Source organism: Eretmochelys imbricata, chromosome 2 (assembly GCF_965152235.1).
Source record: "Eretmochelys imbricata isolate rEreImb1 chromosome 2, rEreImb1.hap1, whole genome shotgun sequence".
In the NCBI taxonomy this organism is placed as follows: Eukaryota; Metazoa; Chordata; order Testudines; family Cheloniidae; genus Eretmochelys; species Eretmochelys imbricata.
Window position 1 is genome coordinate 143,102,342 of NC_135573.1, and position 26,517 is coordinate 143,128,858.

At 41.3% G+C, this 26,517-nt stretch overlaps 1 protein-coding gene across 1 annotated transcript in view; it reads left to right on the forward strand.

Annotated features, from left to right (window-relative positions):
• The window catches only part of SEMA5A (semaphorin 5A), a 460,689-nt gene that overhangs the window by 387,083 nt on the left and 47,089 nt on the right, over nt 1-26,517 (forward strand). The window contains exons 15-16 of the mRNA XM_077809175.1: nt 3,853-4,078; nt 15,602-15,820. Coding sequence (XP_077665301.1) covers nt 3,853-4,078; nt 15,602-15,820 — 445 coding nt within the window. The remainder of the gene's footprint in view (nt 1-3,852; nt 4,079-15,601; nt 15,821-26,517) is intronic.

Genomic DNA, 26,517 nt, shown 5'->3' on the forward strand with positions numbered 1-26,517 from the left:
CATACCCCTGAGCACGATACCTACGTCAAACTAAATTTTAAATCTAGATGAGGCCTAACCTTTCGTTTAAACAAAAAATGGTGGTCCTGTCGCACCACTGCATTACTTCAGTTTTAACACTGGTTTAACTCCACAGATTTCAGTGAAGTAAAGCTGGGGTAACACAGTGGTGAATCAGGACATATGTTTTTAGCCTTCTGGATTGCAAAGAAAGCCTTGAAAATGTGTCTGCACTACATAGCTTATGTTGGCATAGCTAGTGCTAATAGTGCCTCTAAGGTAGACGGAGCCTTTATCAACAGAAGGCATTTTTGTGTTGGTGTAGATACACCACCTTTCTGAACAACGTTATCTACATCAGTAGAAGTACTCTTGGGTCAACACAGCTAAGTCTACTCTGGGGTTTTTGCCGGTGTAGCCATGTTGGTCAGGGTTATGTTTTGTTCACATGCCTGATCAATGTAGCTATGCTGATATAACTTATAAAGCCTGGTCTATACTAAAAAGTTAGGTCAACTCTGCTACATCACTCAGTGTGTGAAAAATCCACACCCTTGAGCAATGCAGTTACATTGACCTAACCCCTGGTGTAGACAGCTGTAGGTCAACAGAAGAATTCTTCCAAAGACCTAGCTATTGCCTGTTGGGGAGGCTGATTATCTGTGCCAACAGAGGAGAACGCATCTCGTCGACATAGGTAATGTCTACAGTACTGATGTACTATAGTTGTGCAGCTGCAGCTGTGTCTCTGTACCGTTTCAAGTGTAGACAAGCCCTAAGTGTAGACCACACCTGAGGGTACGCTGTTGCAATCGAGTTTTTCTGAATATGCAGACAGCCTGAAACAATAGTTCTAAAAGGTGTGAATTGCCCCACTCATCTCAGTAGGTTGTGAATAATGTTGACATTTACAATGTTACCTTGTCTCATACCTGTCCCATACCTGGCTGCCAAAACCTGCCATTTCACCCTGACATCTTCTGTCATGCAGTTGGGCAATATCAATACAAAAATCTGCAGTATATTGAAGACTGAAAGTGTGAGTGAGGACAGTGTAAAATAAACTTTTTGTTATCAAAGTAAATAACAAAGAGGTCTCTATGCTGCTTGTAATATTCATTTTTGTATTTAATTCAGCAAAACAATTATATTTTTTAGTTTATAGGAAACTGCCACAGAAACCAGAGACGTTGCCACAGAATTAAATTCCACCTTGCCATAGAGCGCTGGGGCCTAGCATGTGGGATCTGATTCTCCACTGCATTGTAATATGTGTAGTCATTTACAGCCATGCAAAGTGGGTGTAAAATTCTACTTACTATTCTGATTTAGCACTGGTATAATGACTACACACGTACAAGACAGTGGAGAAAAAGGCCCATCCTGTATGTCCATACAGCCTTTCTGGAAACCCATCCAGGTTTTTACTTCAGTGGGGTTGGATATGTGAAACAGAGAGTAGAATTCAACCCATTGTATTTAAGGTCTCTTTCTATTTCAGTGACGCTCAAACTGGGAGATAGACTCACTCTAGTACAGCACCATAGGACCTGGATACTAAACATGAACTACAATATATTTTTGAAGGAAAGAGAACTGAAAATGATGACTGAAAAGACATAGGCCAATTATGCAGCAGTGGACATCTAAATTTATTGTACTTCCTCCTCTGACATTTTGATAAATGATATTTACACTCAACATAAATAAGCAAATTAAATACTGTATCTCAGAGCTGAGAGAAAGTCATCAAATTATCATTTTTGAAACAGCCAGTTATGGATATGACTCTCTGAGATAAAGTCTGCTCTCCGTTACGCTCATGTAACACTACTGAAGTCTTTAGGGTTGTATGTGTGAGTCCCTTGTCCCATATACATAGATAAATCCATATGGAGTAATAAGTTGTTTTTCTGCATACTGGCAAATGTGATTAAGGGAATTAATAGTTTGTTTGTATGTTTTATTTGCAGTTTATTCAAATGCTTTATAATCTGAAAATGTATAAATGTCTTAACTACTGTTTAATTATAGACCTAGCTAATACCCTTAAAGTTGAGCTTTATTACCTAAGCTCCAGAGCAGTGTACAATCTGGGGCAAGAAAGATTTTCTTCTGCCTATCTAGCCTGAAGTGTCACCTACCTGACTGGCCCCATATAGGTGAGCTTACACAAAACATCAGGGGCACAGGAAGAGGACCTCCCTCATAAACTTTAGCCCAGTGGTTAGGGTACCCACCTGGGAAGTTAGAAACCCCCAGTTCAAGTCTCCCCTCCACCTGAGGGGGAGAAAGGATCTGAACTGTGTCTGCTGCCCCTAAGGTGAGTGCCCTAACCACTTGGGCTATGAGATATTCTGGTGTTGGGCTGCTTCAGTCTATCTACTGTTAAAGTTGTTCCACTGTGACTAAATAATGCAAGAATTATTGAGAGAGAGAATGACTATGTCGCCTGATGGTTAGAGCACTCAGCTGGGAGACCCAAGATCCAGTTCTCCTGCTCCATTTATTTTATGCATTATCCACAGTGGAACAGCTTTAACAGGAGAGACCAAGGGTATGTCTATATTACAGGTGCTATAGCAGCACAGTTGCAATGCTGCAGCTATGCCACTGTAGTTTAGACACTTGCTACAGCAGCAGAAGAGGTTTTTCTGTCACTGTAGTAAATGCATCCCCACTAGAGGTGATAGTTATGTTGAGGGAAGAATTCTTCCATCGACCAAGGGGTGTCTACACTGAGGCTTAAGTCAGCTTAACTACACTCAGGGGTGTGAAAACACCACATCTTTCTAATTTCTCTTGGGGTGCTGGACCCACACTCCGCTCCAGGCCCTGCCCCCACTCCACTCCTTCCCCCAAGGCCTCACCCCACCCTGCCTCTTCCTGCCCCTTCTCCATCCCTGCCCCTGTTCTTCCCACCCCATTCTGCCCCCTTCCCCAAGCTCATCCCACCTTTGCTCCATCCCCCTCCCCCAGGGCCTCCTGCAGGCTACTGAACAGCTGATCTGTGGTGGGCGGGTGGCACTGGGAGGGAGGGGGAGGAGCTGATTGGTGAGGCCACTACACCCATAATTTTTTCTCATGGGTTCTCCAGCTCCGGAGCACCCACGGAGTCAGCGCCTATGGTGAAATAGCTAAGTTGACCTAACTTTTAGGTGTAGGACAGGCCTGATGGAGCCCCATGTTAAAATATCCCATAACCAAGTGGTAGGGGACTCACCTGAAAGGTGGTAGATCCCAGCTCCAATCCCTTTTCCCCATCATGTGGAGAAGGGACTTGAACTGTGGGCATCTTTTACATCCCAGGTGAGTGCCCTAACCACTGGACTGAAAGTTATCTGGAGCTCCTCCTCTCCCTATCCACCCTCCCCCCACAAAGAGAGAAATTTCCAAGCAGAGGGTGATTTCTTCCTGAAGCCCACAATTACCTCCAAGAGAGGGATGGGTCTTTGGATACACTCCTTGGCTTGGCACCTCCTATTGGCTAGCTTAGGTGAGGACTTGCCTAATGTGCTGGCTTTTGTAAACCCCATTGAAAGGTGCCTGTCTTTCCCTATTCGTTGTATACAGAGTCAAGGTGCTGAACTCAAGCTTTGTGAATCCCGGTAATTTTTCTAGGTAACACAAGTTAGGCATGGCAACACTCAGGTCACCACTCCTAAATTCCTTTGTGATTCTAGCCCATTCTATATATATTCCTCCAAGTAGAAAAAACCTTTGGGTTATTAGAATTCAAAATCCACTGGTGGGGATAAAGATTGGAGGAGAAGGAGATGGGATCAAAATTCTTGTCAGGTTGTTTATTCTGTACCATACTGTAAATATAAACAATTGATCATTTACTTCCAGGAGTATCAACCTTGTAACACCAATCCCTGTCCAGAGCTGAAAAAGACCACCCCCTGGACTCCTTGGACTCCGGTCAATATCTCAGACAACGGTGGCCACTATGAACAACGATTCCGATACACTTGCAAGGCACGCTTGCCTGATCCAAATTTGCTAGAGGTGGGAAGACAAAGGATTGAAATGCGTTACTGTTCCAGTGATGGTACCAGCGGTTGCTCAACAGATGGTAAGCAGAGACAGTACAAGTGAATAATAGCACCTAGCAGACAATGGTATAACACAATCAAGTGGCTGGAAGTTGAATTCAGGCTGGAATTAAGGTGTATGTTTTTAACAGTGAGATTAATCAGGAATTGGAACAATTTACCAAGTGTTGTGGTGAATTTTCCATCATTGTTAATTTTTCAATCAAGATTACACAGGATTGTTTATAGATATGCTTTAGTTCAACAGGAATTAATTCAGAGTAATCCTATGGGTTGTGTTTTATAGGAGGTCAGACAAGATGATCACACTGGTCATTTCTGGTCTTGGAATCTATGAACCTGCTAGAGAGACGGCTGTAGTTCCATTTTCATGACAGAGTGAAGCTTTTTATCTTGCTGGTGTTTTTCATAATGTTACAGAGTTTAAGGCCAGAAGGGACCACTGGATCATCTAATCTGACCTCCTGTATATCAGAGGTCACCAGCACTACCCAGTATCTACACACTAAACCCAACAACTGAAATTAGACCAAAGTATTACAGCCCACTGGAGGCTAGACTATTATGTGCCACAGGCAGAGAATAGTAGGACCAAGATGTCCCCGCCCCGTCCCTGGAACCCCCACAAAGGCAGGAATATGTTTAAGTGAGATATACCCAGATATTCATGGCAAGTGACCCACACCCATATGCTGCTGAAGAAGTTCAATGCCCCCTTTCCCCTCCACCTCTCCCCCGGTCACTGTGAATCTTACCTGGGGGGAAATTCCTTGCTAACCCCACATAGGACAGTAAGATAGACCCTGATCACCTGGGCAAAAACCAGACAGCCAAACACTTGTGAGAGAGAATGCTCAGTGTCACCTCAGAGTTCCAGCCCACCCCACCCAATGTCCCATCTCCAGCTGTGACCATACTGATGCTTCAGAGGAAGGAGATTAAAAAAAAAAAGCCCAGAATACATTTTGCGGGTGATCCCTTCCTGACACCTGTAGGTAGTTGTCCAAAGCCCTGAAGCATGAGGTTTTAGGAACATAGGACATAAACCAGAAGAGGGCCCCATGGCGGTTGAGCCCTTCATTTAGCCTCACAAACAACACCATCATACAGTCTCACTCATAAATTTGTCCAGCTCATTTCAGAAATGTTAACGAAAAGAAGGTAATTGATCACAACAGGTAAATTAGTTTCTGTTTTTTCAGGACTGGACTTAATCTCTTAGGGTAACCCAGTATTTTTCCCCTCTGGCTGGCTGTAGGACTTGTTGGTGTTTGTCGGATGTTCTTTCTAATAATTAACCCATCACAGTGATAGCCATGAAACTGTAGAATAATTTTTGAGATTGCTCTGTCATCTCTTTCCTTCTGCTATCTTTTTTTGGGAGAGATTCTGACAAATTCTGCTTTTATTTTATAAATATTTGGCTAGACTATAACACTGATGATGAATGGAGCTTTTTACTGAATAATTAAAGAGCAATAGTTGTCTGCATGATTATGACAATTAACTAAATAGATAATTTATGAAGTGGATAACTTCTGTTATTAATGTTTTATAGCATTGAGCTATCACCAGTATCTAAAGTTCTGTTTCCTACTACAAAGGAAAAATGACCTCCTCCAATGCTATTTTAGCTATAGATGCATTTTACATACAGAATTAATTCATACTAAATTATTTTTTTGCTTACCAGTAGCACTTAGTTATGAATAAACAATGTACCAAAATATATTTATTGTTCACTGGTATTCAGTGAACCCTAATTTTAAATGATTAGTTATGAGATTCTTAATTTCATTATTATTTATTAGTACTTATAAGAATACTTTCCACTTACATAGCCTTTTACATCTTTAAAATCTTTTAATGATTTGATTACTACAACACCCTTGTAAGATAAATAAGCATTAATAACTACAGTGAGTAAAAAAGTATTATCTGCATTGAATAGTTGATTGCAGTATTGTTATAACCGTTGGTCCCAGGATATGAGACAGACAATGCAGGTGAGGTAATATCTTTTTTTGAATCAACTTCTGTTGGTAGAAGGTTCGAGGTTCTAGGAGCTCATTACAACAATTTGTGACACACCCTGCTGTCTTCTAACCCCTTATTGTCTACTTCATTTTAAATGATCCTCTACAGCATGCATAAACCCCTTATGCTTAACAATTTGCCTCACCTTTTATTTAGCTTGGACACTCTGTGTACCTTCTCCAGGCCCGAGGAAGAGCTCTCTGAAGCTCAAAAGCTTGTCCGTTCCACCAGCAGAAGATGGTCCAATAAAAGATATTACCTCACCCACCTTGTCTCTTTTGAACAGTTTAGGCATCGTGAAGTTTGATGACTCATGCAATGTCACAAAAGAGTAAGGGTCTGTGCTGAGATGAGTACTTGGGTCTGGAGTTCCTGGTTCCCAATCCTTTGCTCAGACAGCTAAACCAATGGTAGATCTTTGAAACCTCTGGTGAAGCCTAACTAAGAACACGTGGCTTCCTTGATAACTCAGATCATCTTTGCCTCCTTGAAAGAAGGCAAGATGTCAGATTACCTAAAAAAACCCCCTATAGACTATAGAAGTCCAGTTGAATAATGTCCTTAATGCCACCATCAGTTATCATCTGGTCTCCAGCTCTCTCTTGCATCCAAGCTCTCTCAGCATCTGTCCTCTGCCATCATGCAGTTTTCATCACAGGTTTCAGACCAGCATACAGCAGAGAAATGGCTCTGCTGGTGCTTATGCAGCCATCACCTTTTCCAGGCCCTAGACAAATATACATGTCTTTGTGCTGAAACTGCTAGATAACTCTGCAGCCTTCAACACTGTTGATCATCCACTGTTGATGCCACATGTGAAATCTCACGAGGTTAAATCAAATAGTACTATGTTGGATCTGCTTATTCATACTAGACATAACACAGAGAGCATAACTTGGTCCTTGTCATCCAAGTCCTATGCTGCATTGTCCTCCACGCCCAATACTCTCTGTTCTTCTTCATTGTCTGCATGAGATCATCTTGACAGACTGTGATACACCACTGACTAAGGGGACTGGTATGAGGAGGGCACTTAGCTGTACATCTCCTTATAAAGCGATTCCCAGTATTTCCCAACAATTGGAAGAAATCATCAGGTGAATGAAAAGCATATGTTTCGAGCACAGTCCAGGGAAGATGGAAGTGTTAGTTAAGATGCGGAGGAGCACTTTGAAGAATTTACCAGTGTATTTGGACCTATGAAGAGCATCAAACCACTGTCAGGGTGGTGAGGAACCTTGAGGTTTCCGCTAGTCCCCTCACAGCATCTGGACTAATGGCAAAAAACACATATTTCACCTTCACCTGACCAGGAGATGTTGATGGGAACTTAGCTACTGTGATCCATGCTTTTGATCACCTCCCGACTGAAATCTACCTGCTTTGGACATAAGCACTACAAAAGGATAGATGCTGGTACAGCATGCTTGGCATGCCTCGTAAGCAACAATGGCTGCTACAAACACATTTCACCTGCTTTTATTAGCTTGTCTAGTTTTCCATTCACTTCAGAGGAGAGTTCAAAGTCCTGGCCATAACTCAAAAGGTACCTAATGGATCAAGATAGAGTTACATCAGAGACTCTCTTACCACCACCTGTAATCACCATGACCATGACCCCAGCTATGGAACATTTTGCCAGAAGAGACCAGACTAAACCCAATCTTAATATTAAGCAACCAGGGTAAAACACACCTTTTCCATAAAACCTTCCCCCAGTAGCAATGTTGTTAACCACCCAAACAAAAATCCCACTCACATCCTACAAGCTTTTCTGTATTGATGGGTCTAAGAGAAAAACACCTTTTTATTCCCCACCTTGGGCTCTTTAATTTACCACAGAGCTATGCACTATAAGGAAGAGAGATAAAGAGAGATCTGTAGATAGATGTACAGTTATTTCATGCAACTTCTGGCAGTACAGTCAATCACTGTGTCAGTGCCTGGAAATTACGTCACCTTTGTCTCTTCCTTTAATTTGTGTGTACTAATGAAGGGAGAATTGTTGATATTGCTCTCTTGTGATTATATAATGCTTCTTAGCACCACCTGTTATGTGGAAGCTTGCTCACTACTTTTAATCATTGCATAAAATTAGGGCGAAAATTATCGGAAACAAACACGTCAGTCATTTCAGTAAGAGAGTCTCTGGGAAACATTTAATTTCTGTATATCCCCCAAATCTGTTAATATTTCTAAAGTTACAGGAACAAACATCCCGGGAAGCCTGCTACTGCTTGCTTTAACCGTAACCTCAAAAAAATAATTATTTCTAAAGGAAAGATGTAATTTAGCCTTAATACTAATTTAGACTTGTCTCTCATGAGGAGAGACTGATTAAATAATAGTATTAGCCATGGAAGAGTGCCAGAGGATATCAACACCTTTTTTATTTTTAACTAAAGTCTGAATGTGAGAATGTCCTACCTCCAGGAGGAATAAAAGATGAAATGTTATATCTTTGGCTGTCTTATCAAAGCTAAGCTACGTTGCATCATGATAAGAAGAAAATTACTTTTTAAAGCTGTGAATGTTTGACTTTAATATAATAAATACCCCCTGCCCAAAATATTAGTGGAACTTTATGGTTATTTTTTTAAAAACAGAAAAAAGACAGAGAAATTAAAAAAACAAGGTTTTCATAACAATGTTAACTTTTTCTCATTGCACATTACCTGATTTGTCATTACATATGTAATCTTAAAATTGCTTTAATATTTGCCTTGCATATTATTGTTTAAATTAGCCTACTTAGGCTGTGAAGTTCACACCTAACTGATTAACATGTTCCTGGGGAGTAGCATGTTCAACTTGCTCAGGTGACTATAGGTGGAAAAGGGTGAGTTTGATGATGTTCTTAATGAATTTTATTTACTTACATCCAAGCAGAAATTAACCACAGAAAAAAGACATACACTGTTGCACTTTGAAGGATTTTCTTGACAGTAGGTTAGAAAATAATGACTGTGTGGAGAATAAAGTATGTTTATTTTCAGTCTTTCTTCATTTCTTCATTTCTTCATTTTTATGCTTCAACAGTATCTTCATCAAAAACACTTTGGAGATATCTGCAGAGAATGGTAGAACTGAAACATAGGTTTTGCCTTTTTTGTTATTGTTTCCTACTGTGGTTTAAAATCATTGCATTACTGTAATTTAGAAATGGTGCAGAATACTGGAGTTTCAGCTCCAGCTCATCGTTTCTCATTGCAATGAATAAAAGTTGTTTGATTCAATGAATTTATTGCACCCATTTGCAGTGGTTTCTCATTACATTCATTTGAAAAGACTTTTCAAGTTTGTTTATCCAAAAACATAAAAACTTTTAAAGTATAAGTAGAAGCACTTACTTCTGTCATATCTCCTACCAGAAGAACTAGTATCCTCCTTTCATCATCATCAAATCATTCCCTTCCAGGGACAAAAAAGATCAAAGAAATAACAGTTTCAATTCCCAATACTGGGGTGGGCGGGCTGGGACTGTACTTTTATAACTACTGTAACTTTATACTGCTAAGAATTGTGCATTGATCTATGTTATTGGGTTTGTTCTTATGTATTCTCATAGTTTTGTCATGGAGACAGTAACCAATACATATAGGAAGAAGGAAGGTCTTGAAAGGTACAGGATAGGGAGACAGGGGTCCTGGATTCTGTTGCTGATTTTGTTGTAAACATCTTGGGTGACCTAGGTGAGTCACACAACCTCTCTGTGCCTCAGTTTTTCTGACAGTGAAATGGAGATAATACTTGCCTATTTCACAGAGGTGTTGTAAGGCTAAATTAATGTTTGTAATGCACAAGCAGATCCTTAAATGGAAGGTTCTGTACAAGTGAAAATTAGTTTGTGTGTGTGGTTTTTGGAAAAAATGGGGGGGGGGTGAGAAAACCTGGATTTGTGCTGGAAATGGCCCACCTTGATTATCATACACATTGTAAAGAGAGTGGTCACTTTGGATGGGCTATTACCAGCAGGAGAGTGAGTTTGTGTGGGGGGGAGCGGAGGGTGAGAAAACCTGGATTTGTGCTGGAAATGGCCCAACTTGATTATCATACACATTGTAAGGAGAGTGATCACTTTAGATAAGCTATTACCAGCAGGAGAGTGGGGTGGGAGGAGGTATTGTTTCATGGTCTCTGTGTATATAATGTCTTCTGCAGTTTCCACAGTATGCATCCGATGAAGTGAGCTGTAGCTCACGAAAGCTTATGCTCAAATAAATTGGTTAGTCTCTAAGGTGCCACAAGTACTCCTTTTCTTTTTGCGAATACAGACTAACACAGCTGTTACTCTGAAACCTATTATTATTTTTGAGCTTCTGCTAGGAGTTATATTTCTCACCCAAACATTTTCTGTAGATCACATTTCTTGTAATGTTCAGAAGGTAGTGATTTACATTTCTTGTATAATTTCAAAGAATGCATTGAAGGGTAATAGTTCCCCAAAGTGAATAGCACCACCACCATCTCAAAATGCCCATGTCCCTTTTTACATAGAGTTGTCTTTTCAGAGGAGCTATGGTCACCATCCTATCCTGTTCCATCTTCAGGAGTTTGTCAGCTGGCTCACTCTTCCCTCCTGCGATGGCTGGTTGCCCACTTGTCCATTCTTCATCATGAGGAAGTTAGCAAGTATTTCATATACCAGGAAAGGTCTTTAAAGTAACCTATGCAGTAGGACTGGAACCCTTCTATTCCCAGCTCTGCCACTGCCCCTGTAATATCTTAGGAATTGTAGAAAATTGATAAGAGAAGTGTAGGGACACAAGAAGAAATTTACAGTCAGCAGAGTTAAGGACAATAAGAAGTTTTTTAAAGTATGTTAAGAACAAAAAGAATCCTAACAACAGTATTCATCCATTACTAGATGGAAATGGTAGAATTATCAGTAATAATGCAGAAAAGGCAGAAATGTTTAATAAATATTTCTGGCTATGTTTGGGGAAAAAACATGATGTAGTCATATCATATTATGATGAGACACTCTTTCCGTTCCCATAGTTACTCATGATGATGTTGAACAGTAGCTACAGTTAGACATTTTTAATCAGCAGGTCCAGATAACTTGCATCCAGGAGTTTTAAAAGAGCTGGCTAAACCATTAATGTTTATTTTCAATAAATCTTGGAATACTAGGGAAGTTCCAGAAGACTGGAAGAAAGTTAATGTTGTGCCACTTTTTAAAAGGGTCAGTGGGATGACCTGGGTAATTATAGGCCTCTCAACCTGACATAGATCCTGGGCAAGATAATGGAATAGCTGATACAGATGCCATTGATAAAAAATTAAAGGAGGGTAATATAATTAAAGCCAATCAGCATGGCTTTTGGAAAATAGATCCTGTCAAACTAACTTGATATCTTTTTTTATGAGATTAAAAGTTTTATTAATAAAGGTAATAGTGCTGATGCCATAGACTTAGACTTCTGTAATGCATTTGTCTTGGTACTACATGACATTTTTATTTAAAAACTAGAATGATATAAAATTAACAAATGATATAAAATTAACATGGCACACATTTAAATGGATTAAAAACAAGCTAACTGATAGGTCTAAAAATGTAATTGTCAATGGAGAGGGATCATTGAGCGGGTGTGTTTCTAGTTAGTCCTGCAGGAATCAGTTCTTGGCCCTCTGCTATTTTAACATTTTTATTAATGATGTGGAAGAGAGCATAACATCATCACTAATAAAGTTTGTAGATGGCACAAGGACTGGGGAAGTGGTAAATAATTCAGAGGACAGGTCCCTGGTTCAGAGCAATCTGGATCATTTGGTAAACTGGGCACAAGCAAATGATATACATTTTTATATGGCTAAATGTAAATGTGTACATCAAGGAATCTATCCTGGAGAGCAGTGACTCTGAAAAAGATTTGGGGATTGTGATGGATAATCAATTGATCATGAGTTCCCCGTGCAATTATGTGGTCTAAAGGGATCATGTGATTCTTGGATGCATAAAAAGGGGAGTCTTGGGTACGAGTAGAGAGGTTATGTTACCTCTGTATTTGGCAGTTGTGCAACTGCTGCTGGAATGCTGTGTCCGGTTCTGATGTCCATAATTCAGGAAGGGTGTTGATAAACTGGAGAAGGTTCAGAAAAGAGCCATGAGCATGATTAAAGGACTAGAAAACATCCCTTTTAGTAAGGAACTCAATTTATTTATCTTAAGAAAGGGAAGGTTAAGACGTCTATAATTACCTACATGGGTAACAAATACGTGATAACAGACTCTTCAGGCTAGCGGACAGAGGTATAACAAGATACAATGGCTGTAAGCTGAATCTAGACAAATTCAAACTGGAAATAAGGTATAAATTTGAATAGTGAGGGTCATTAACCTTTGGAACAATTTACCAAGTGTAGTGGTGGATTCTCCATTACTGGAAATTTTAAAATCAAGATGAGATGTTTTTTCTAAAAGATATGCTTTAGTCCAAATACAAATGCATTCAGAGACATTCTTTGGTCTGTGTTATATATGAGGTCAGACTAGCTGACCACAATGGTCCCTTCTGGCCTTGAAATCTATGAAAAATGTGAGCCAGGGGTGCCCAGAATGTAATGCATCTCGCATAGATGCACAGTGTAAAAAGTAGGAATATGCTGGAATTGTGGGAAAATGTCACTCCCTTAATAATGTCATTGTGAAATAGTATCTTCACATTTACAAGGAGACAGATAATGCCTACTGTTTGCAGGAAACTGAATTAAAATATACAGCAGTGGCCAATAGTTGCACTCTAGTTAATTTCATTTTCTTATATTTCTGTATTATACTGTATGTCTGGAATTCAAATTAACATGGTCAGTCGTTGTAATTTGTAGCCTTTGTCTAAAGGGAAAGCTCAACAAGACTGTGAATGGATGGGCTTCACAAAGGAATTTAGGCACCCGACTCCTATTGGAATCAATGAGTTGGGCACCTAAATACCTTTGTGAATCCCACCCCCATATAAGTTGTTGTAAAGCTGTAGACAGAGTGCTAACTGTAACATATTCTTTTAACACCCTGAAAAGAATGAGACACATGGCAATGTTAGCTGTTGCTAGAACTTCCCACTAAAACAGTTGTTTTGTACATTATTATGTTTGGGCACTAAGGTCCCTCTGAGGATTCACTTAAAGAATTTTTCTGGCATTACTCCAAGAAATCTGACGTGTTAATGCAAAAATGTGAAATAAGGTCACTCATTTCCCTTAAGACTGAAAATTCCCCCGCCTCAGAGTGATCTCCAGTTCGTTCTAATGCTATTGTAAAACGATACAGTGCTGCAACATTTTATCTAGAGAAATGCTGACCAATGTAATCTAAATGAGAATAGCTCTGCCATGATTTATGCCTCTGTTAGCCCTTTGGTTGAAGTGGTACCATTTGAAATTCAGGGGTTGAAGTGTGTGTGGGGGTGGGAAGTTGTGGTACCCTCTTCTAAGCGCCATTCATCATGTGTATAAACCTGGCATTTCTCAGCTGGGCAACCTCATAAAGAAAGTCACTGATGGAGCAAGGAATTGAAGCAACATTCTTAACTTCCACACTGTTTCCCTATGCTCTCTACCATTCTGGATTCAAATCTGCATCAGGTTTCATAAAATCTGTTGATAATATCTTTGCACAATAGGAGCTGGTTCAGGGGAAGAAATAATAGTTCTCAGCAATTGCCCAGTGGAAGGATTTTATCCACAGCTTTGGGGATTTACTAATACTCTCTAACCAGCTGAGTTGAACAGTTTCTCATCACAAAATGAAGATAAAACCAAACCTATTTGTCTGTCAATGCATCATTTATTTCAATATTGGCCACTGTTATTGTGTACTGAATAAAAATCTCTAAGGCCCCATCTATACCAGGAATATTGTAATTGTATTCAGTAGGGTGCATCACAAGTGCAGGTATAACAGTGTTCAACTAATGTTTGAAGCTGTGGTGGAGGTGGGACATAGGTATTTTTAATACTATTTCAGCTAATCATGTCCAGGAGTTCATTGCAGCACAACTGGTATAGCAGAGCAATTTGTGTAGACACAAGGCAAAATTGCAAGTGTCTTTAACCTAATTCAGCATGGATACTGTGGATGTATTGAACTGTTTGTGCTTCCATTGGTACAAAACAACTGTTTCAGTTAACAAACAGTTCATTGTGAACAGGGTTTCATACTGCAGCCAAAGATCTCATGCCCTAGCTTGGAGTGAAGCCCGCTGGACGCAGTGAATGTAGTGCTTGCTACAGTCCATTTGCTTAGGGTACTTGTATTAGTATGGTTTGAGTTTAAGATTACTAGAGGGCAACATCTCTTCAATCTCAGTTGTGACTCATAATATATTTTTATTAGTTGATTAAACGTACTTGTTACTACTTTAACACTATTTAACTCACCCAAAGAGAGTGAGCTTACAGCCTGAATGTGAGTCTAGAGCCCATTCTACTCTAGGAACATTTTTCAAAAATTTCCCAGTATTGATGACATGGTGCACCTTCACTTATGTTAGCAGTATTGGGAGTCCTAGTGTAGACAAGTCCTAGCTCCTACAGCTGTTTTAAGCACCGTGTCATCTAGCCTGCTCAGAGTAGTTCTAATCAAACCAGTACTTAAAATGGTGGCAGCAGCCAATGATCCATCTACAGTAGGGCTCCCAATGATGCTAATATTAATAGAGGTGAACCATGTTAGTAATGCTGGGAAACTTCAGAAGAATTACCCTAATACAGTCAGAGGCTGATATCACTGCCATACATTGCAGATGTACACAGTCACTGAGCAGTTCTCTGCAGCTCATAGGCTCAGAAGTTAAGTTCTATGCTAAGAACTTTTGAGGGAGTTCCTTCCCAGGCAGGATCAAGCCCTAAAGTGGATTGAAATGACCTTTAGAAGTGGTTCATCCAGGTGGGGATTGAGGCATATTTTGCAATGTTGCTGTTAGCAAGCTTCCACACCCATTGCCTACACTGTACCTTTTGAGTGTTTAATCTGGCACCTTTTCTCAGCACTAAATTCACTTTAAAAGATAACAGACAAGGAAAAAAGTTTAGAAAAGGTTTGAAACGTGTTTTCATTTTCCTGCTGGCTGATTGAACCAAGAAGCACACTGTTCTCATTGCATATGAGAATGGTTCACTTGCCGTAGTCAGGTGTGTTTTAGCACTTCAGCTGAGTGAAGAAGAGTCTGAAAAGTGCAATTTTAAATGGGGAAAATACTTTTCCTCACAAAATGACTTTTTCATGGAAATTCATTACATTATTATTTGATTCTAAAATTTGAGCAGGGTTATCAGTATTGGTTCATTTCTACTGTGATGTAATGGCAGCTGCAGACACCATAGGAGGATTTATGGGATTTCTGTCAGGTAAGGTAGTGAAATAGAATTATGGGGTTGTGTAGCCAAACGAGTACCAAAAATGTTTATTAAAAGATTAAGATTAAATATAAAGACAAAATGTTTGTTTTCAGGGTGATAGTCTTTAATCCCATGATCTGCTTTCAATCTTAATTCTTTAGGACTGTCAGGGGATTTCTTGCGTTCTGGACGATACTCCGCTCATACAATTAATGGAGCCTGGTCACCATGGACTCCATGGTCTCAGTGCAGTCGAGACTGCAGCAGAGGTATTCGCAACCGCAAACGTGTCTGCAACAATCCTGAGCCCAAATACGGGGGTCTTCCATGTCTGGGCCCATCTCTGGAGTACCAGGAATGCAACATCTTGCCTTGTCCAGGTAAGAGTCGAGAGATATCAATAAGGCGTATGGAAATGATATAGTTCACTTTCAAGTCCATACTTTACAGTAGTAAAAATTATAAACTAGTTCAAATCATTTCCTCCTCAGCTCCTTTCCAGGCAAACCAGTTAGCCCAACCAAAGTGAACTTAACAAAATAACTTTTGCTCTGTAAATTTCAGCAATGATTTGAAACCAGTGCTATATAAAGGGTACAGAAGACATGCATTCATGGTAACTGCCCATAGCAACTAAAACTAATTTATATTGCAAAAAGACCCTTCGACATTCAATCAGCCCCAGTGTCAGATATGAGTGCTTTAATATATAAGGTACCATATGGAAATGTGATTTCTGAGCTGTTTCAACAGACCAAGTTGTTTTGCTGCCAGAAAGAGAGAATTTCTTTAGCGAAGCAGCCAATTAGATTTATAATGGATATAGACTAGAGACCAGATCCTCAGGTAGTGCAAATCAGTGTATCTTTATTGATTTCAGTATAGTGTAGCTATACTTTATTTACACTAGCTGAGACTTTGGCCCTACTGCTTTGAGAAATGTTCATGAGAAAGGAAAGGATAATCATGTGAAACTGGCCTGGTTCAGAATTGTCTTTCAAACTCAAAGCTTAGTTTTATCAAAGTAAGGTTTATGAACCTGTTGAGTGAATTTGTGACAGATTTTGAATGCAAGGCCCCAGGAAGTCTTGTGAGGTCCTGGACAGATAACAGGAAGAGACGGTATCTCAGGTTCACTGTAAATAGTGAGAGTTCGTCAGAAGAATCTTAAGCAGCTTTTTCATTGACAATTATTTTATGGTTCACTAAAAAGATATTAAAACCTAAATGAATATTTTTTTCAGACAGTGGATACAGATGTGCATCGTTATTGTATCTTCTGTATTTGGCAAGATTATTTGTTCCCTGATCTTCTCTTTCTCTTTCTCAAACAGAGGGGCCCCACATCAGGAGGATATGTAGAGAAGAGGGGGAATGCTGGCTGCTCAGCATGCTTTCCTTCTTCGTTCACACCTGATATGGCTGTGGCATTATTCCCCTTTTAACCCTAAAGGAATTCCATGTGTGAATAATGTTGACCCAGTAAATAGTCTCTCAGGCTCTCCAACCCCGAGCCTCAAGTTGGGGGAAGAATTGGGGCTGAAGGAGATTGGAGAGAGGGCAAATCTGAATCTCTACACAGGGACGCCCAAGAGAGCCGAGAGCCAACAAATGGTTATAGCTGACAGATTCAGTGGACCAGGTCCAGTGAAGATTTTAGCAGTCTAGGGCATGTTTACTATGTGCTAACTGGCAACAGTTCTCTAGGGACCCATACACTAGGTGGGGATAGCCAGAATGTGGAGCATCCCATTCACTTCTCCTCCCCACAGGTTGTACATCCACTCTGAGCTGCTCCTACTCAGGACTCCCCCAGGCCAAGGAAATCCCCAGCAGGGGACCTGTTTTCTGGTGGTGCTGGTTTCCGATCGCTTTGCACTATATGAGCAGTGTAAAGATAGCTGACAGGGCAGAATATTGATTGTGGCACCTTAATCTTCTTGAAATAAGATTTGGCCCTTAAATTGAAATGGTTGGACACCATGAGGCAGAGCCTCAGCTGGTATAAATGGTCAGGCTCAACTGAAGTCAACAGAGCTATGGGAATTTATACTAATGGAGGACCTGCCCTCAGTGGGTGTAGAGACTTGTTCCAGGCTTATTTATAGTTTTAAATTTAAGTAAGCAAAATCTAAATAGGCATTTCAAAAATCAATCCAGATTCATAGTTTCATTACCATACAGTAATAACAGGAGAAAATATTCCTGTAAAATTAGACCAGGTTTGTTGTTTCCCCTTCACTGTTGGTTCTTAAAACTGAATTTTGGGTTGGATTTTTTTGAAATGGTGGCTTTTTTAAAGTGAAATATTTTATAAGGTTTCCAGAAATGGGACCTTTTTAACTTAGTAATTTTGCAATTATTTTTGGTAGAAATTGGTACAATCAGCAGAAAATGCAAGTTTTCCGTAATATTAATATGAAGAGCATGATAGTGGTACTAGTATCTAAGACTGAGCCAGCATACACAGCTAAGCAAATCAGAAAGCAGAAAGTGATGAGGTTATAAGGAACAACTAGTAGAACTTGAAACTGACATTTTGGTTACAAATCAATCCCCATTGTTGCATCCCCATTGTTTCTGCTTTTGAAAATGATTTTCAAGAACTGACAGAAGAAAGGGGGTAGTGGGCCCTGCTAAAGTAGGAATCTGATGTCCTAATATGTCTGATATCTTTTCTCAGTGATTTGTTTCCTTCTGGGCCACAAATTAAATTTGAATAAGTCTGCACAGCTTGAATGAAACATCCAAGTCTGTGGTGATTTGGGAGCAGATAGTGAATGATGTCATTCTGATGGGACTCAAAGAAATCCTTCCAGTTCTCCGTTACAGCTGATTCACAGCAGCTTGTCTTTATCAATAATTAAAATTAAATTTAAGGGTCCAAATCAGATCAGTCTGAAGGGGGAAAAAGAGAAACAGGTATATATAGTTGCTCTTTTCTTTGAACACGTGTGGTAGGGTGAGTAATGGTAATAAGATACAGCTCATCCAGAAGTTGGGCCTGATTGTACTTTCAGAGAGAGAGAGAGAGAGAGACAGGAGTATTTAATAGAAGTATAAAAAAGTAATTGAGGTTTTTTAATGAAAGTCACAGAAAGCTAGTTTGTAGATAACAAATGCGTATGTTGGAGTGAAAGTCACTGTTTTGCAGAATATCTGAAATGATAGCCGCGAGTGCGAGGAGGTAAGTTTCATGCTGACTCCAGGATAAGCAGGTGAAGAAGTGACCGATATGGCAGGTGCAGGCCAGAGGAGGGAGCTTTGTATCTAGGATTGTCCAAGAACATAAGAACGGCCATACTGGGTCAGACCAAAGGTCCATCCAGCCCAGTATCCTGTCTTCCGATAGTGGCCAATGCCAAATGGCCCAGAGGGGATGAACAGAACAGGTAATCATCATGTGATCCATCCCCTGTCATTCATTTCCAGCTTCTGGCAAACAGGCTAGGGACACCATCCTTGCCCATCCTGAGTAATAGCCATTGATGGACCTATCCTCCATGAATTTATCTAGTTCTTTTCTGAACCCTGATACAGTCTTGGCCTTCACAACATCCGCTGGGAAGGAGTTACACAGGTTGACTGTGCGTTGTGTGAAAAAATACTTCCTTTTGTTTGTTTTAAACCTGCTGCCTATTAATTAATTTGGTGACCCCTAGTTTTTGTATTATGAGGAGTAAATAACATTTCCTTATTTACTTTCTCCACGGCAGTCATGATTTTATAGATCTCAATCACATCCCCCCTTAGTCATCTCTTTTCCGAGCTCAAGAGTCCCAGTTTCATTAACCTCTCGTCATATTGCAGCCGTTCCATACCCCTAATCATTTTTGTTGTCCTTTTCTGAACCTTTTCCAATTCCAATATATCTTTTTTCAGATGGGGCGACCACATCTGCACATAGTATACAAGATGTTGGCGTACCATGGATTTATATAGAGGCAATATTTTCTGTCTTATTATTTATCCCTTTCTTAATGATTCCCAACATTCTGTTTGCTTTTTTGACTACCGCTGCACATTGAGTGGATGTTTGCAGAGAATCACTTCACAGTCACTTCAAGATCTCTTTCTTGAGTGGTAACAGCTAATTTAGACCCCATCATTTTATATGTATAGTTGGGATTATGTTTTCCAATGTGCATTACTTTGCATTTATCAACATTGAATTTCATCTGACATTTTGTTGCCCAGTCACCCAGTTATGAGAGTTCCTTTTGTAGCTCTTTGCAGTCTGCTTCGGTCTTAACTATCTTGAGTAGTTCTGTATCATGCAAATTTTGCCACCTCATCGTTTTCGCCTTTTTCCAGACCATTTATGAATATGTTGAATGGGATTGGTTCCAGAACAGACCCGTGGTGACACCACTATTTACCTCTCTCCATTCTAAAACTGAACATTTATTTCTACCCTTTGTTTCCTATCTTTTAACCAGTTACCAATCCATGAGAGGACCTTCCCTCTTATCCCATGACTGCTTTCTTTGCTTAAGAGCCTTTGGTGAGGTACCTTGTCAAAGGCTTTCTGAAAATCTAAATACATTCTATCCACTGGATGCCCCTTTTCCACATGCCTGTTGACCCCCTCAAAGAATTCTAGTAGATTGATGAGGCATGATTTCCCTTTACAAAAACCATGTTGACTCTTCCCCAACAAATTGTGTTCATCTATGTGTCTGACAATTTTGTTCTTTACTATAGTTTCAACCAGTTTGCCCGGTACTGAAGTCAGGCTTATCAGCCTGTAATTGCCGGGGTCACCTCTGAAGCCCTTTTTAAAAATTGGTGTCACATTAGCTATCCTCCAGTCATTAGGTACAGAAGCTGATTGAAATGATAGGTTACAGACTACAGTTAGTAGTCCTGCAGCTTCACATTTGAATTCCTTCAGAACTCTTGACTAAATACCATCTAGTCCTGGTGACTTATTACTGTTTAGTATATCAGTTTGTTCCAAAACCTTCTCTTATGACACCTCAATCTGGGACAGTTCCTCAGATTTGTCAGCAAAAAAGAATGGCTCAGGTTTGGGAATCTCCCTCACATCCTCAACTGTGAAGACAGATGCAAAGAATTCATTTAGTTTCTCTGCAATGGCCTTATCGTCCTTGAGTGCTCTTTTAGCATCTCGATTGCCCAGTGGCCACACTGGTTGCTTAGAAGGCTTCTTGCTTCTGATGTACTTAAAAAAATGTTTATTATTACTTTTTGACTCTTTGGCTAGCTATTCTTCAAATTCTTTTTAGGCCTTCCTACCTATATTTTTACACTTCATTTGCCAGAGTTTATGCTCCTTTCTATTTTCCTCACTAGGATTTAACTTTCACTTTTTAAAGGATGCCTTTTTGCCTCTCACTGCTTCTCTTACTTTGTTATTTAGCCACAGTGGCTCTTTTTCTGTTCTCTTACTATGTTTATTAATTTGGGGTATACATTTAAATTGAGCCTCTATTATGGTGTCTTTAAAAAGTTTCCATGCAGCTTGCAGGGATTTTACTTGTGGTGCTGTACCTTTTAATTTCTGTTTAACTAACTTCCTCATTTTTGTGTATCCCCACCCCCTTCTGAAATTAAATGCTACAGTTTGGGTCACTGTGGTGTTTTCAGCACCACAGGGAAATTAAATGTAATTATATTATGATCAGTATTACCAAGCGGTCCAGCTATATTCACCTCTTGGACCTGATCCTGTGCTCCACTTAGAACTAAATGAAGAATTGCCTCTCCTATTGTGGGTTCCAGGACTAGCTGCTCCAAGAAGCAGCCATTTAAGGTGTCAAGAAACTTTATCTCTGCATACTGGTCTGAGGTGATATGTACCCAGTCAATATGGGGACAGTTGAAATTCCCCATTATTATTGAGTTCTTTATTTTTATAGCCTCTCTAATCTCCCTGAGCATTTCACAGTCACTGTCACCATCATAGAATCATAAAATATCAGGGTCGGAAGGGATCTCAGGAGGTCATCTAGTCCAACCCCCTGCAACTTTTCACTAGGAGGGTGGTGAAACACTGGAATGCGTTACCTAGGGAAGTGGTGGAATCTCCTTCCTTAGATATTTTTAAGGTCAGGCTTGACAAAGCCCTGGCTGGGATGATTTAGTTGGGGATTGGTCCTGCTTTGAGCAGGGGGTTGGACTAGATGACCTCCTGAGGTCCCTTCCAACTCTGATATTCTATGATTCTATGAACACATTCCAGTGCTTCACCACCCTCCTAATGAAAAAGTTTTTCCTAATATCCAACCTAAACTTCCCCCAGTGCAACTTGAGACCATTACTCCTTGTTCTGTCATCTGCTACCACTGAGAACAGTCTAGATCCATCCTCTTTGGAACCCCCTTTCAGGTAGTTGAAAGCAGCTATCAAATCCCCCCTCATTCTTCTCTTCTGCAGACTAAACAATCCCAGTTCCCTCAGCTTCTCCTCATAAGTCATGTGTTCCAGTCCCCTAATCATTTTTATTGCCCTCCACTGGATGCTTTCCAATTTTTCCACATCCTTCTTGTAGTGTGGGGCCCAAAACTGGACACAGTACTCCAGATGAGGCCTCACCAATGTCGAATAGAGGGGAACGATCACATCCCTCGATCTGCTGGCAATGCCCCTACTTATACAGCCCAAAATGCCGTTAGCCTTCTTGGCAACAAGGGCACACAGTTGACTCATATCCAGCTTCTCGTCCACTGTAACCCCTGAGTCCTTTTCTGCAGAACTGCTGCCTAGCCATTCGGTCCTTAGTCTGTAGCGGCGCATGGGATTCTTCCGTCTCAAGTGCAGGACTCTGCACTGGTCCTTGTTGAACCTCATCAGATTTCTTTTGGCCCAATCCTCTAATTTGTCTAGGGCCCTCTGTATCCTATCCCTACCCTCCAGCGTATCTGCCACTCCTCTCAATTTAGTGTCATCTGCAAACTTGCTGAGGGTGCAGTCCATGCCATCCTCCAGATCATTAATGAAGATACTGAACAAAACTGGCCACCGGACCGACCCTTGGGGCACTCTGCTTGATACCGGCTGCCAGCTAGACACGGAGCCATTGATCAGTACCTGTTAAGCCTGAAGATCTAGCCAGCTCTCTATCCACCTTATAGTCCATTCATCCAGCCCATACTTCTTTAACTTGCTGGCAAGAATACCGTGGGAGTATCAGAAGCTTTGCTAAAGTCAAGGAATAACATGTCCACTGCTTTCCCCTCATCCACACAGCCAGTTATCTCGTCATAGAAGGCAATTAGATTAGTCAGGCATGACTTGCCCTTGGTGAATCCATGTTGACTGTTCCTGATCACTTTCCTCTCTTTGAAGTGCTTCAAAATTGATTCCTTGAGGATCCGCTCCATGATTTTTCCAGAGACTGAGGGGAGGCTGACCACCCTGTAGTTTCCCAGATCATCCTTCTTTCCTTTTTTAATGATGGGCACTACATTAGCCTTTTTCCAGTCGTCCGGGACCTCCACCGATCGCCATGAGTTTTCAAAGATAATGGCCAATGGCTCTGCAACCACATCCGCCAACTCCTTTAGAACTCTTGGATGCAGAGCATCCGACCCTATGGACTTGTGCTCATCCAGCTTTTCTAAATAGTCCCGAACCACTTCTTTCTCCACAGAGGGCTGGTCACTTCCTCCCCATGCTGTGCTGCCCAGTGAAGTAGTCTGGGAGCTGGCCTTGTTTGTGAAGACAGAGGCGAAAAAAGCATTGAGCTTCTTTTTTGTGTTTAAGATCAGCAAGGATTTCACTGTTAAACCAAGCTGGTCACCTGCTATATTTACTATTCTTTCTACAGATCAGGATGGTTTGTTCCTGCAATCTCAATAAGGATTCTTTAAAATACAGCCAGCTCTCCTGGACTCCTTTGCCCCTCATGTTATTCTCCCGGGGATTCTGCCCATCAGTTCCCTGAGGGAATCAAAGTCTGCTTTTCTGAAGTCCAGGGTCCGTATTCTGCTGCTCTCTTTTCTTCCTTGTGTCAGGATCCTGAACTCGACCATCTCATGGTCACTGCCTCCCAGGTTCCCATCCACTTTTGCTTCCCCTACTAATTCTTCCCATCCTGGTCAGGTGGTCAGTAGAATATCCCTACTGCTTTATTCTTATTATTCGAGCATGAAATTACTATCCATAGAGATTCTGAGGTACAGTTTGGTTCATTTAAGATTTTTACTTCATTTGATTCTATGCTTTCTTTCACATATAGTGCCACTTCCCCACCAGCACAGCTTGTTCTGTCCTTCCTATATATTTTGTACCCTGGTATTACTGTGTCCCATTGATTATCCTCATTCCACCCAAGTTTCTGTGATGCCTGTTATGTCAATATCCTCATTTAATACGAAGGACTCTGGTTCACCCATTTTCTTATTTAGACTTCTAGGACTGGTATATAAGCACTTTAAGAACTTGGCACTTTTTAGCTGTGTCCCATTACATGATGTAATTGAATGAGACTTTTTTCATTTGACTGTTTCTCATCAGATCCTACCCGTATTTTATCATCTTCCATCCTCTCCTCCTTACTAGGACATAGGGAATCTTGTTTAGTAGATCCTCTCCTAAGGAATGTCCCTGTCCGAACCACATGCTCCTCCACACCTGTTGGTTTTCCCCCAGCCCGTAGTTTAAAAACTGCTCTACTACCTTTTTAATTTTAAGTTTTGAGTTCCATTTTAAATTTCAAGCTGCCTGCACTCTCACTTCTTTCCTTCTAAGGGGACAGGGTCTGGGTGAAAAATAATCATTCATGAGGAGAAGTCGGTCTAAGTGCAATTTTCATCATGCTAATAGGATGCTTAGGTGCACCTTCCTCACTTAGGGCTGGAAGCAGAGGCGATGTATAGCAGGGACATCGGGGATCAAGTGTCTAGGGAGGATGGTGGGCTTCAGAGCCTGAGCTCCAGCCAGAGCTGCAACTTGTGCTGTCTATACAGATATTTTTAGAGCGTTAGTGTGAGTCTCACTAGCCTGAGTCTGTCACCCAAACATTGTGTAGGCATACCCTTTGGTGTCCACATAGTTCTGGGGGAAGGAGACCAAAGCCCTGAGGTAAGTGGAAAAGCGGGATACCGGAAGGAAGCACAGGCAGGAATGTCTGTGAGGGGAGGGCTCCTGCCTCATACTGGGAATGAGGGGCGATCAACAGGTTATCTCAAGTGCTTATATATGAATGCACAAAGCCTTGGAAACAAGCAGGGAGAACTGGAGGTCCTGGTGATGTCAAGGAACTATGACGTGATTGGAATAACAGAGACTTGGTGGGATAACTCACATGACTGGAGTACTGTCATGGATGGTTATAAACTGTTCAGGAAGGACAGGCAGGGCAGAAAAGGTGGGGGAATAGCACTGTATGTAAGGGAGCAGTATGACTGCTCAGAGCTCCGGTACGAAACTGTAGAAAAACCTGAGTGTCTCTGGATTAAGTTTAGAAGTGTGTGCAACAAGAGTGATGTAGTGGTGGGAGTCTGCTATAGACCACCGGACCAGGGGGATGAGGTAGATGAGGCTTTCTTCCGGCAGCTCACGGAAGCTACTAGATCGCATGCCCTGATTCTCATGGGTGACTTTAATTTTCCTGATATCTGCTGGGAGAGCAATACAGCGGTGCATAGACAATCCAGGAAGTTTTTGGAAAGCGTAGGGGACAATTTCCTGGCGCAAGTGCTAGAGGAGCCAACTAGGGGGGGGCGCTTTTCTTGACCTGCTGCTCACAAACCGGGTAGAATTAGTGGGGGAAGCAAAAGTGGATGGGAATCTTGGAGGCAGTGACCATGAGTTGGTTGAGTTCAGGATCCTGACGCAGGGAAGAAAGGCAAGCAGCAGGATACGGACCCTGGACTTCAGGAAAGCAGACTTCGACTCCCTCAGGGAACGGATGGCCAGGATCCCCTGGGGGACTAACTTGAAGGGGAAAGGAGTCCAGGAGAGCTGGCTGTATTTCAAGGAATCCCTGTTGAGGTTACAGGGACAAACCATCCCGATGAGTCGAAAGAATAGTAAATATGGCAGGCGACCAGCTTGGCTTAATGGTGAAATCCTAGCGGATCTTAAACATAAAAAAGAAGCTTACAAAAAGTGGAAGGTTGGACATATGACCAGGGAAGAGTATAGAAATATTGCTCGGGCATGTAGGAATGATATCAGGAGGGCCAAATCGCACCTGGAGCTGCAGCTAGCAAGAGATGTCAAGAGTAACAAGAAGGGTTTCTTCAGGTATGTTGGCAACAAGAAGAAAGCCAAGGAAAGTGTGGGCCCCTTACTGAATGAGGGAGGCAACCTAGTGACAGAGGATGTGGAAAAAGCTAATGTACTCAATGCTTTTTTTGCCTCTGTCTTCACTAACAAGGTCAGCTCCCAGACTGCTGCGCTGGGCATCACAAAATGGGGAAGAGATGGCCAGCCCTCTGTGGAGATAGAGGTGGTTAGGGACTATTTAGAAAAGCTGGACGCGCACAAGTCCATGGGGCCGGACGAGTTGCATCCGAGAGTGCTGAAGGAATTGGCGGCTGTGATTGCAGAGCCATTGGCCATTATCTTTGAAAACTCGAGGCTAACGGGGGAAGTCCCGGATGACTGAAAAAAGGCTAATGTAGTGCCAATCTTTAAAAAAGGGAAGAAGGAGGATCCTGGGAACTACAGGCCAGTCAGCCTCACCTCAGTCCCTGGAAAAATCATGGAGCAGGTCCTCAAAGAATCAATCCTGAAGCACTTGCATGAGAGGAAAGTGATCAGGAACAGCCAGCATGGATTCACCAAGGGAAGGTCATGCGTGACTAATCTAATCGCCTTTTATGATGAGATTACTGGTTCTGTGGATGAAGGGAAAGCAGTGGATGTATTGTTTCTTGACTTTAGCAAAGCTTTTGACACAGTCTCCCACAGTATTCTTGTCAGCAAGTTAAGGAAGTATGGGCTGGATGAATGCACTATAAGGTGGGTAGAAAGCTGGCTAGATTGTCGGGCTCAACGGGTAGTGATCAATGGCTCCATGTCTAGTTGGCAGCCGGTATCAAGTGGAGTGCCCCAAGGGTCGGTCCTGGGGCCGGTTTTGTTCAATATCTTCATAAATGATCTG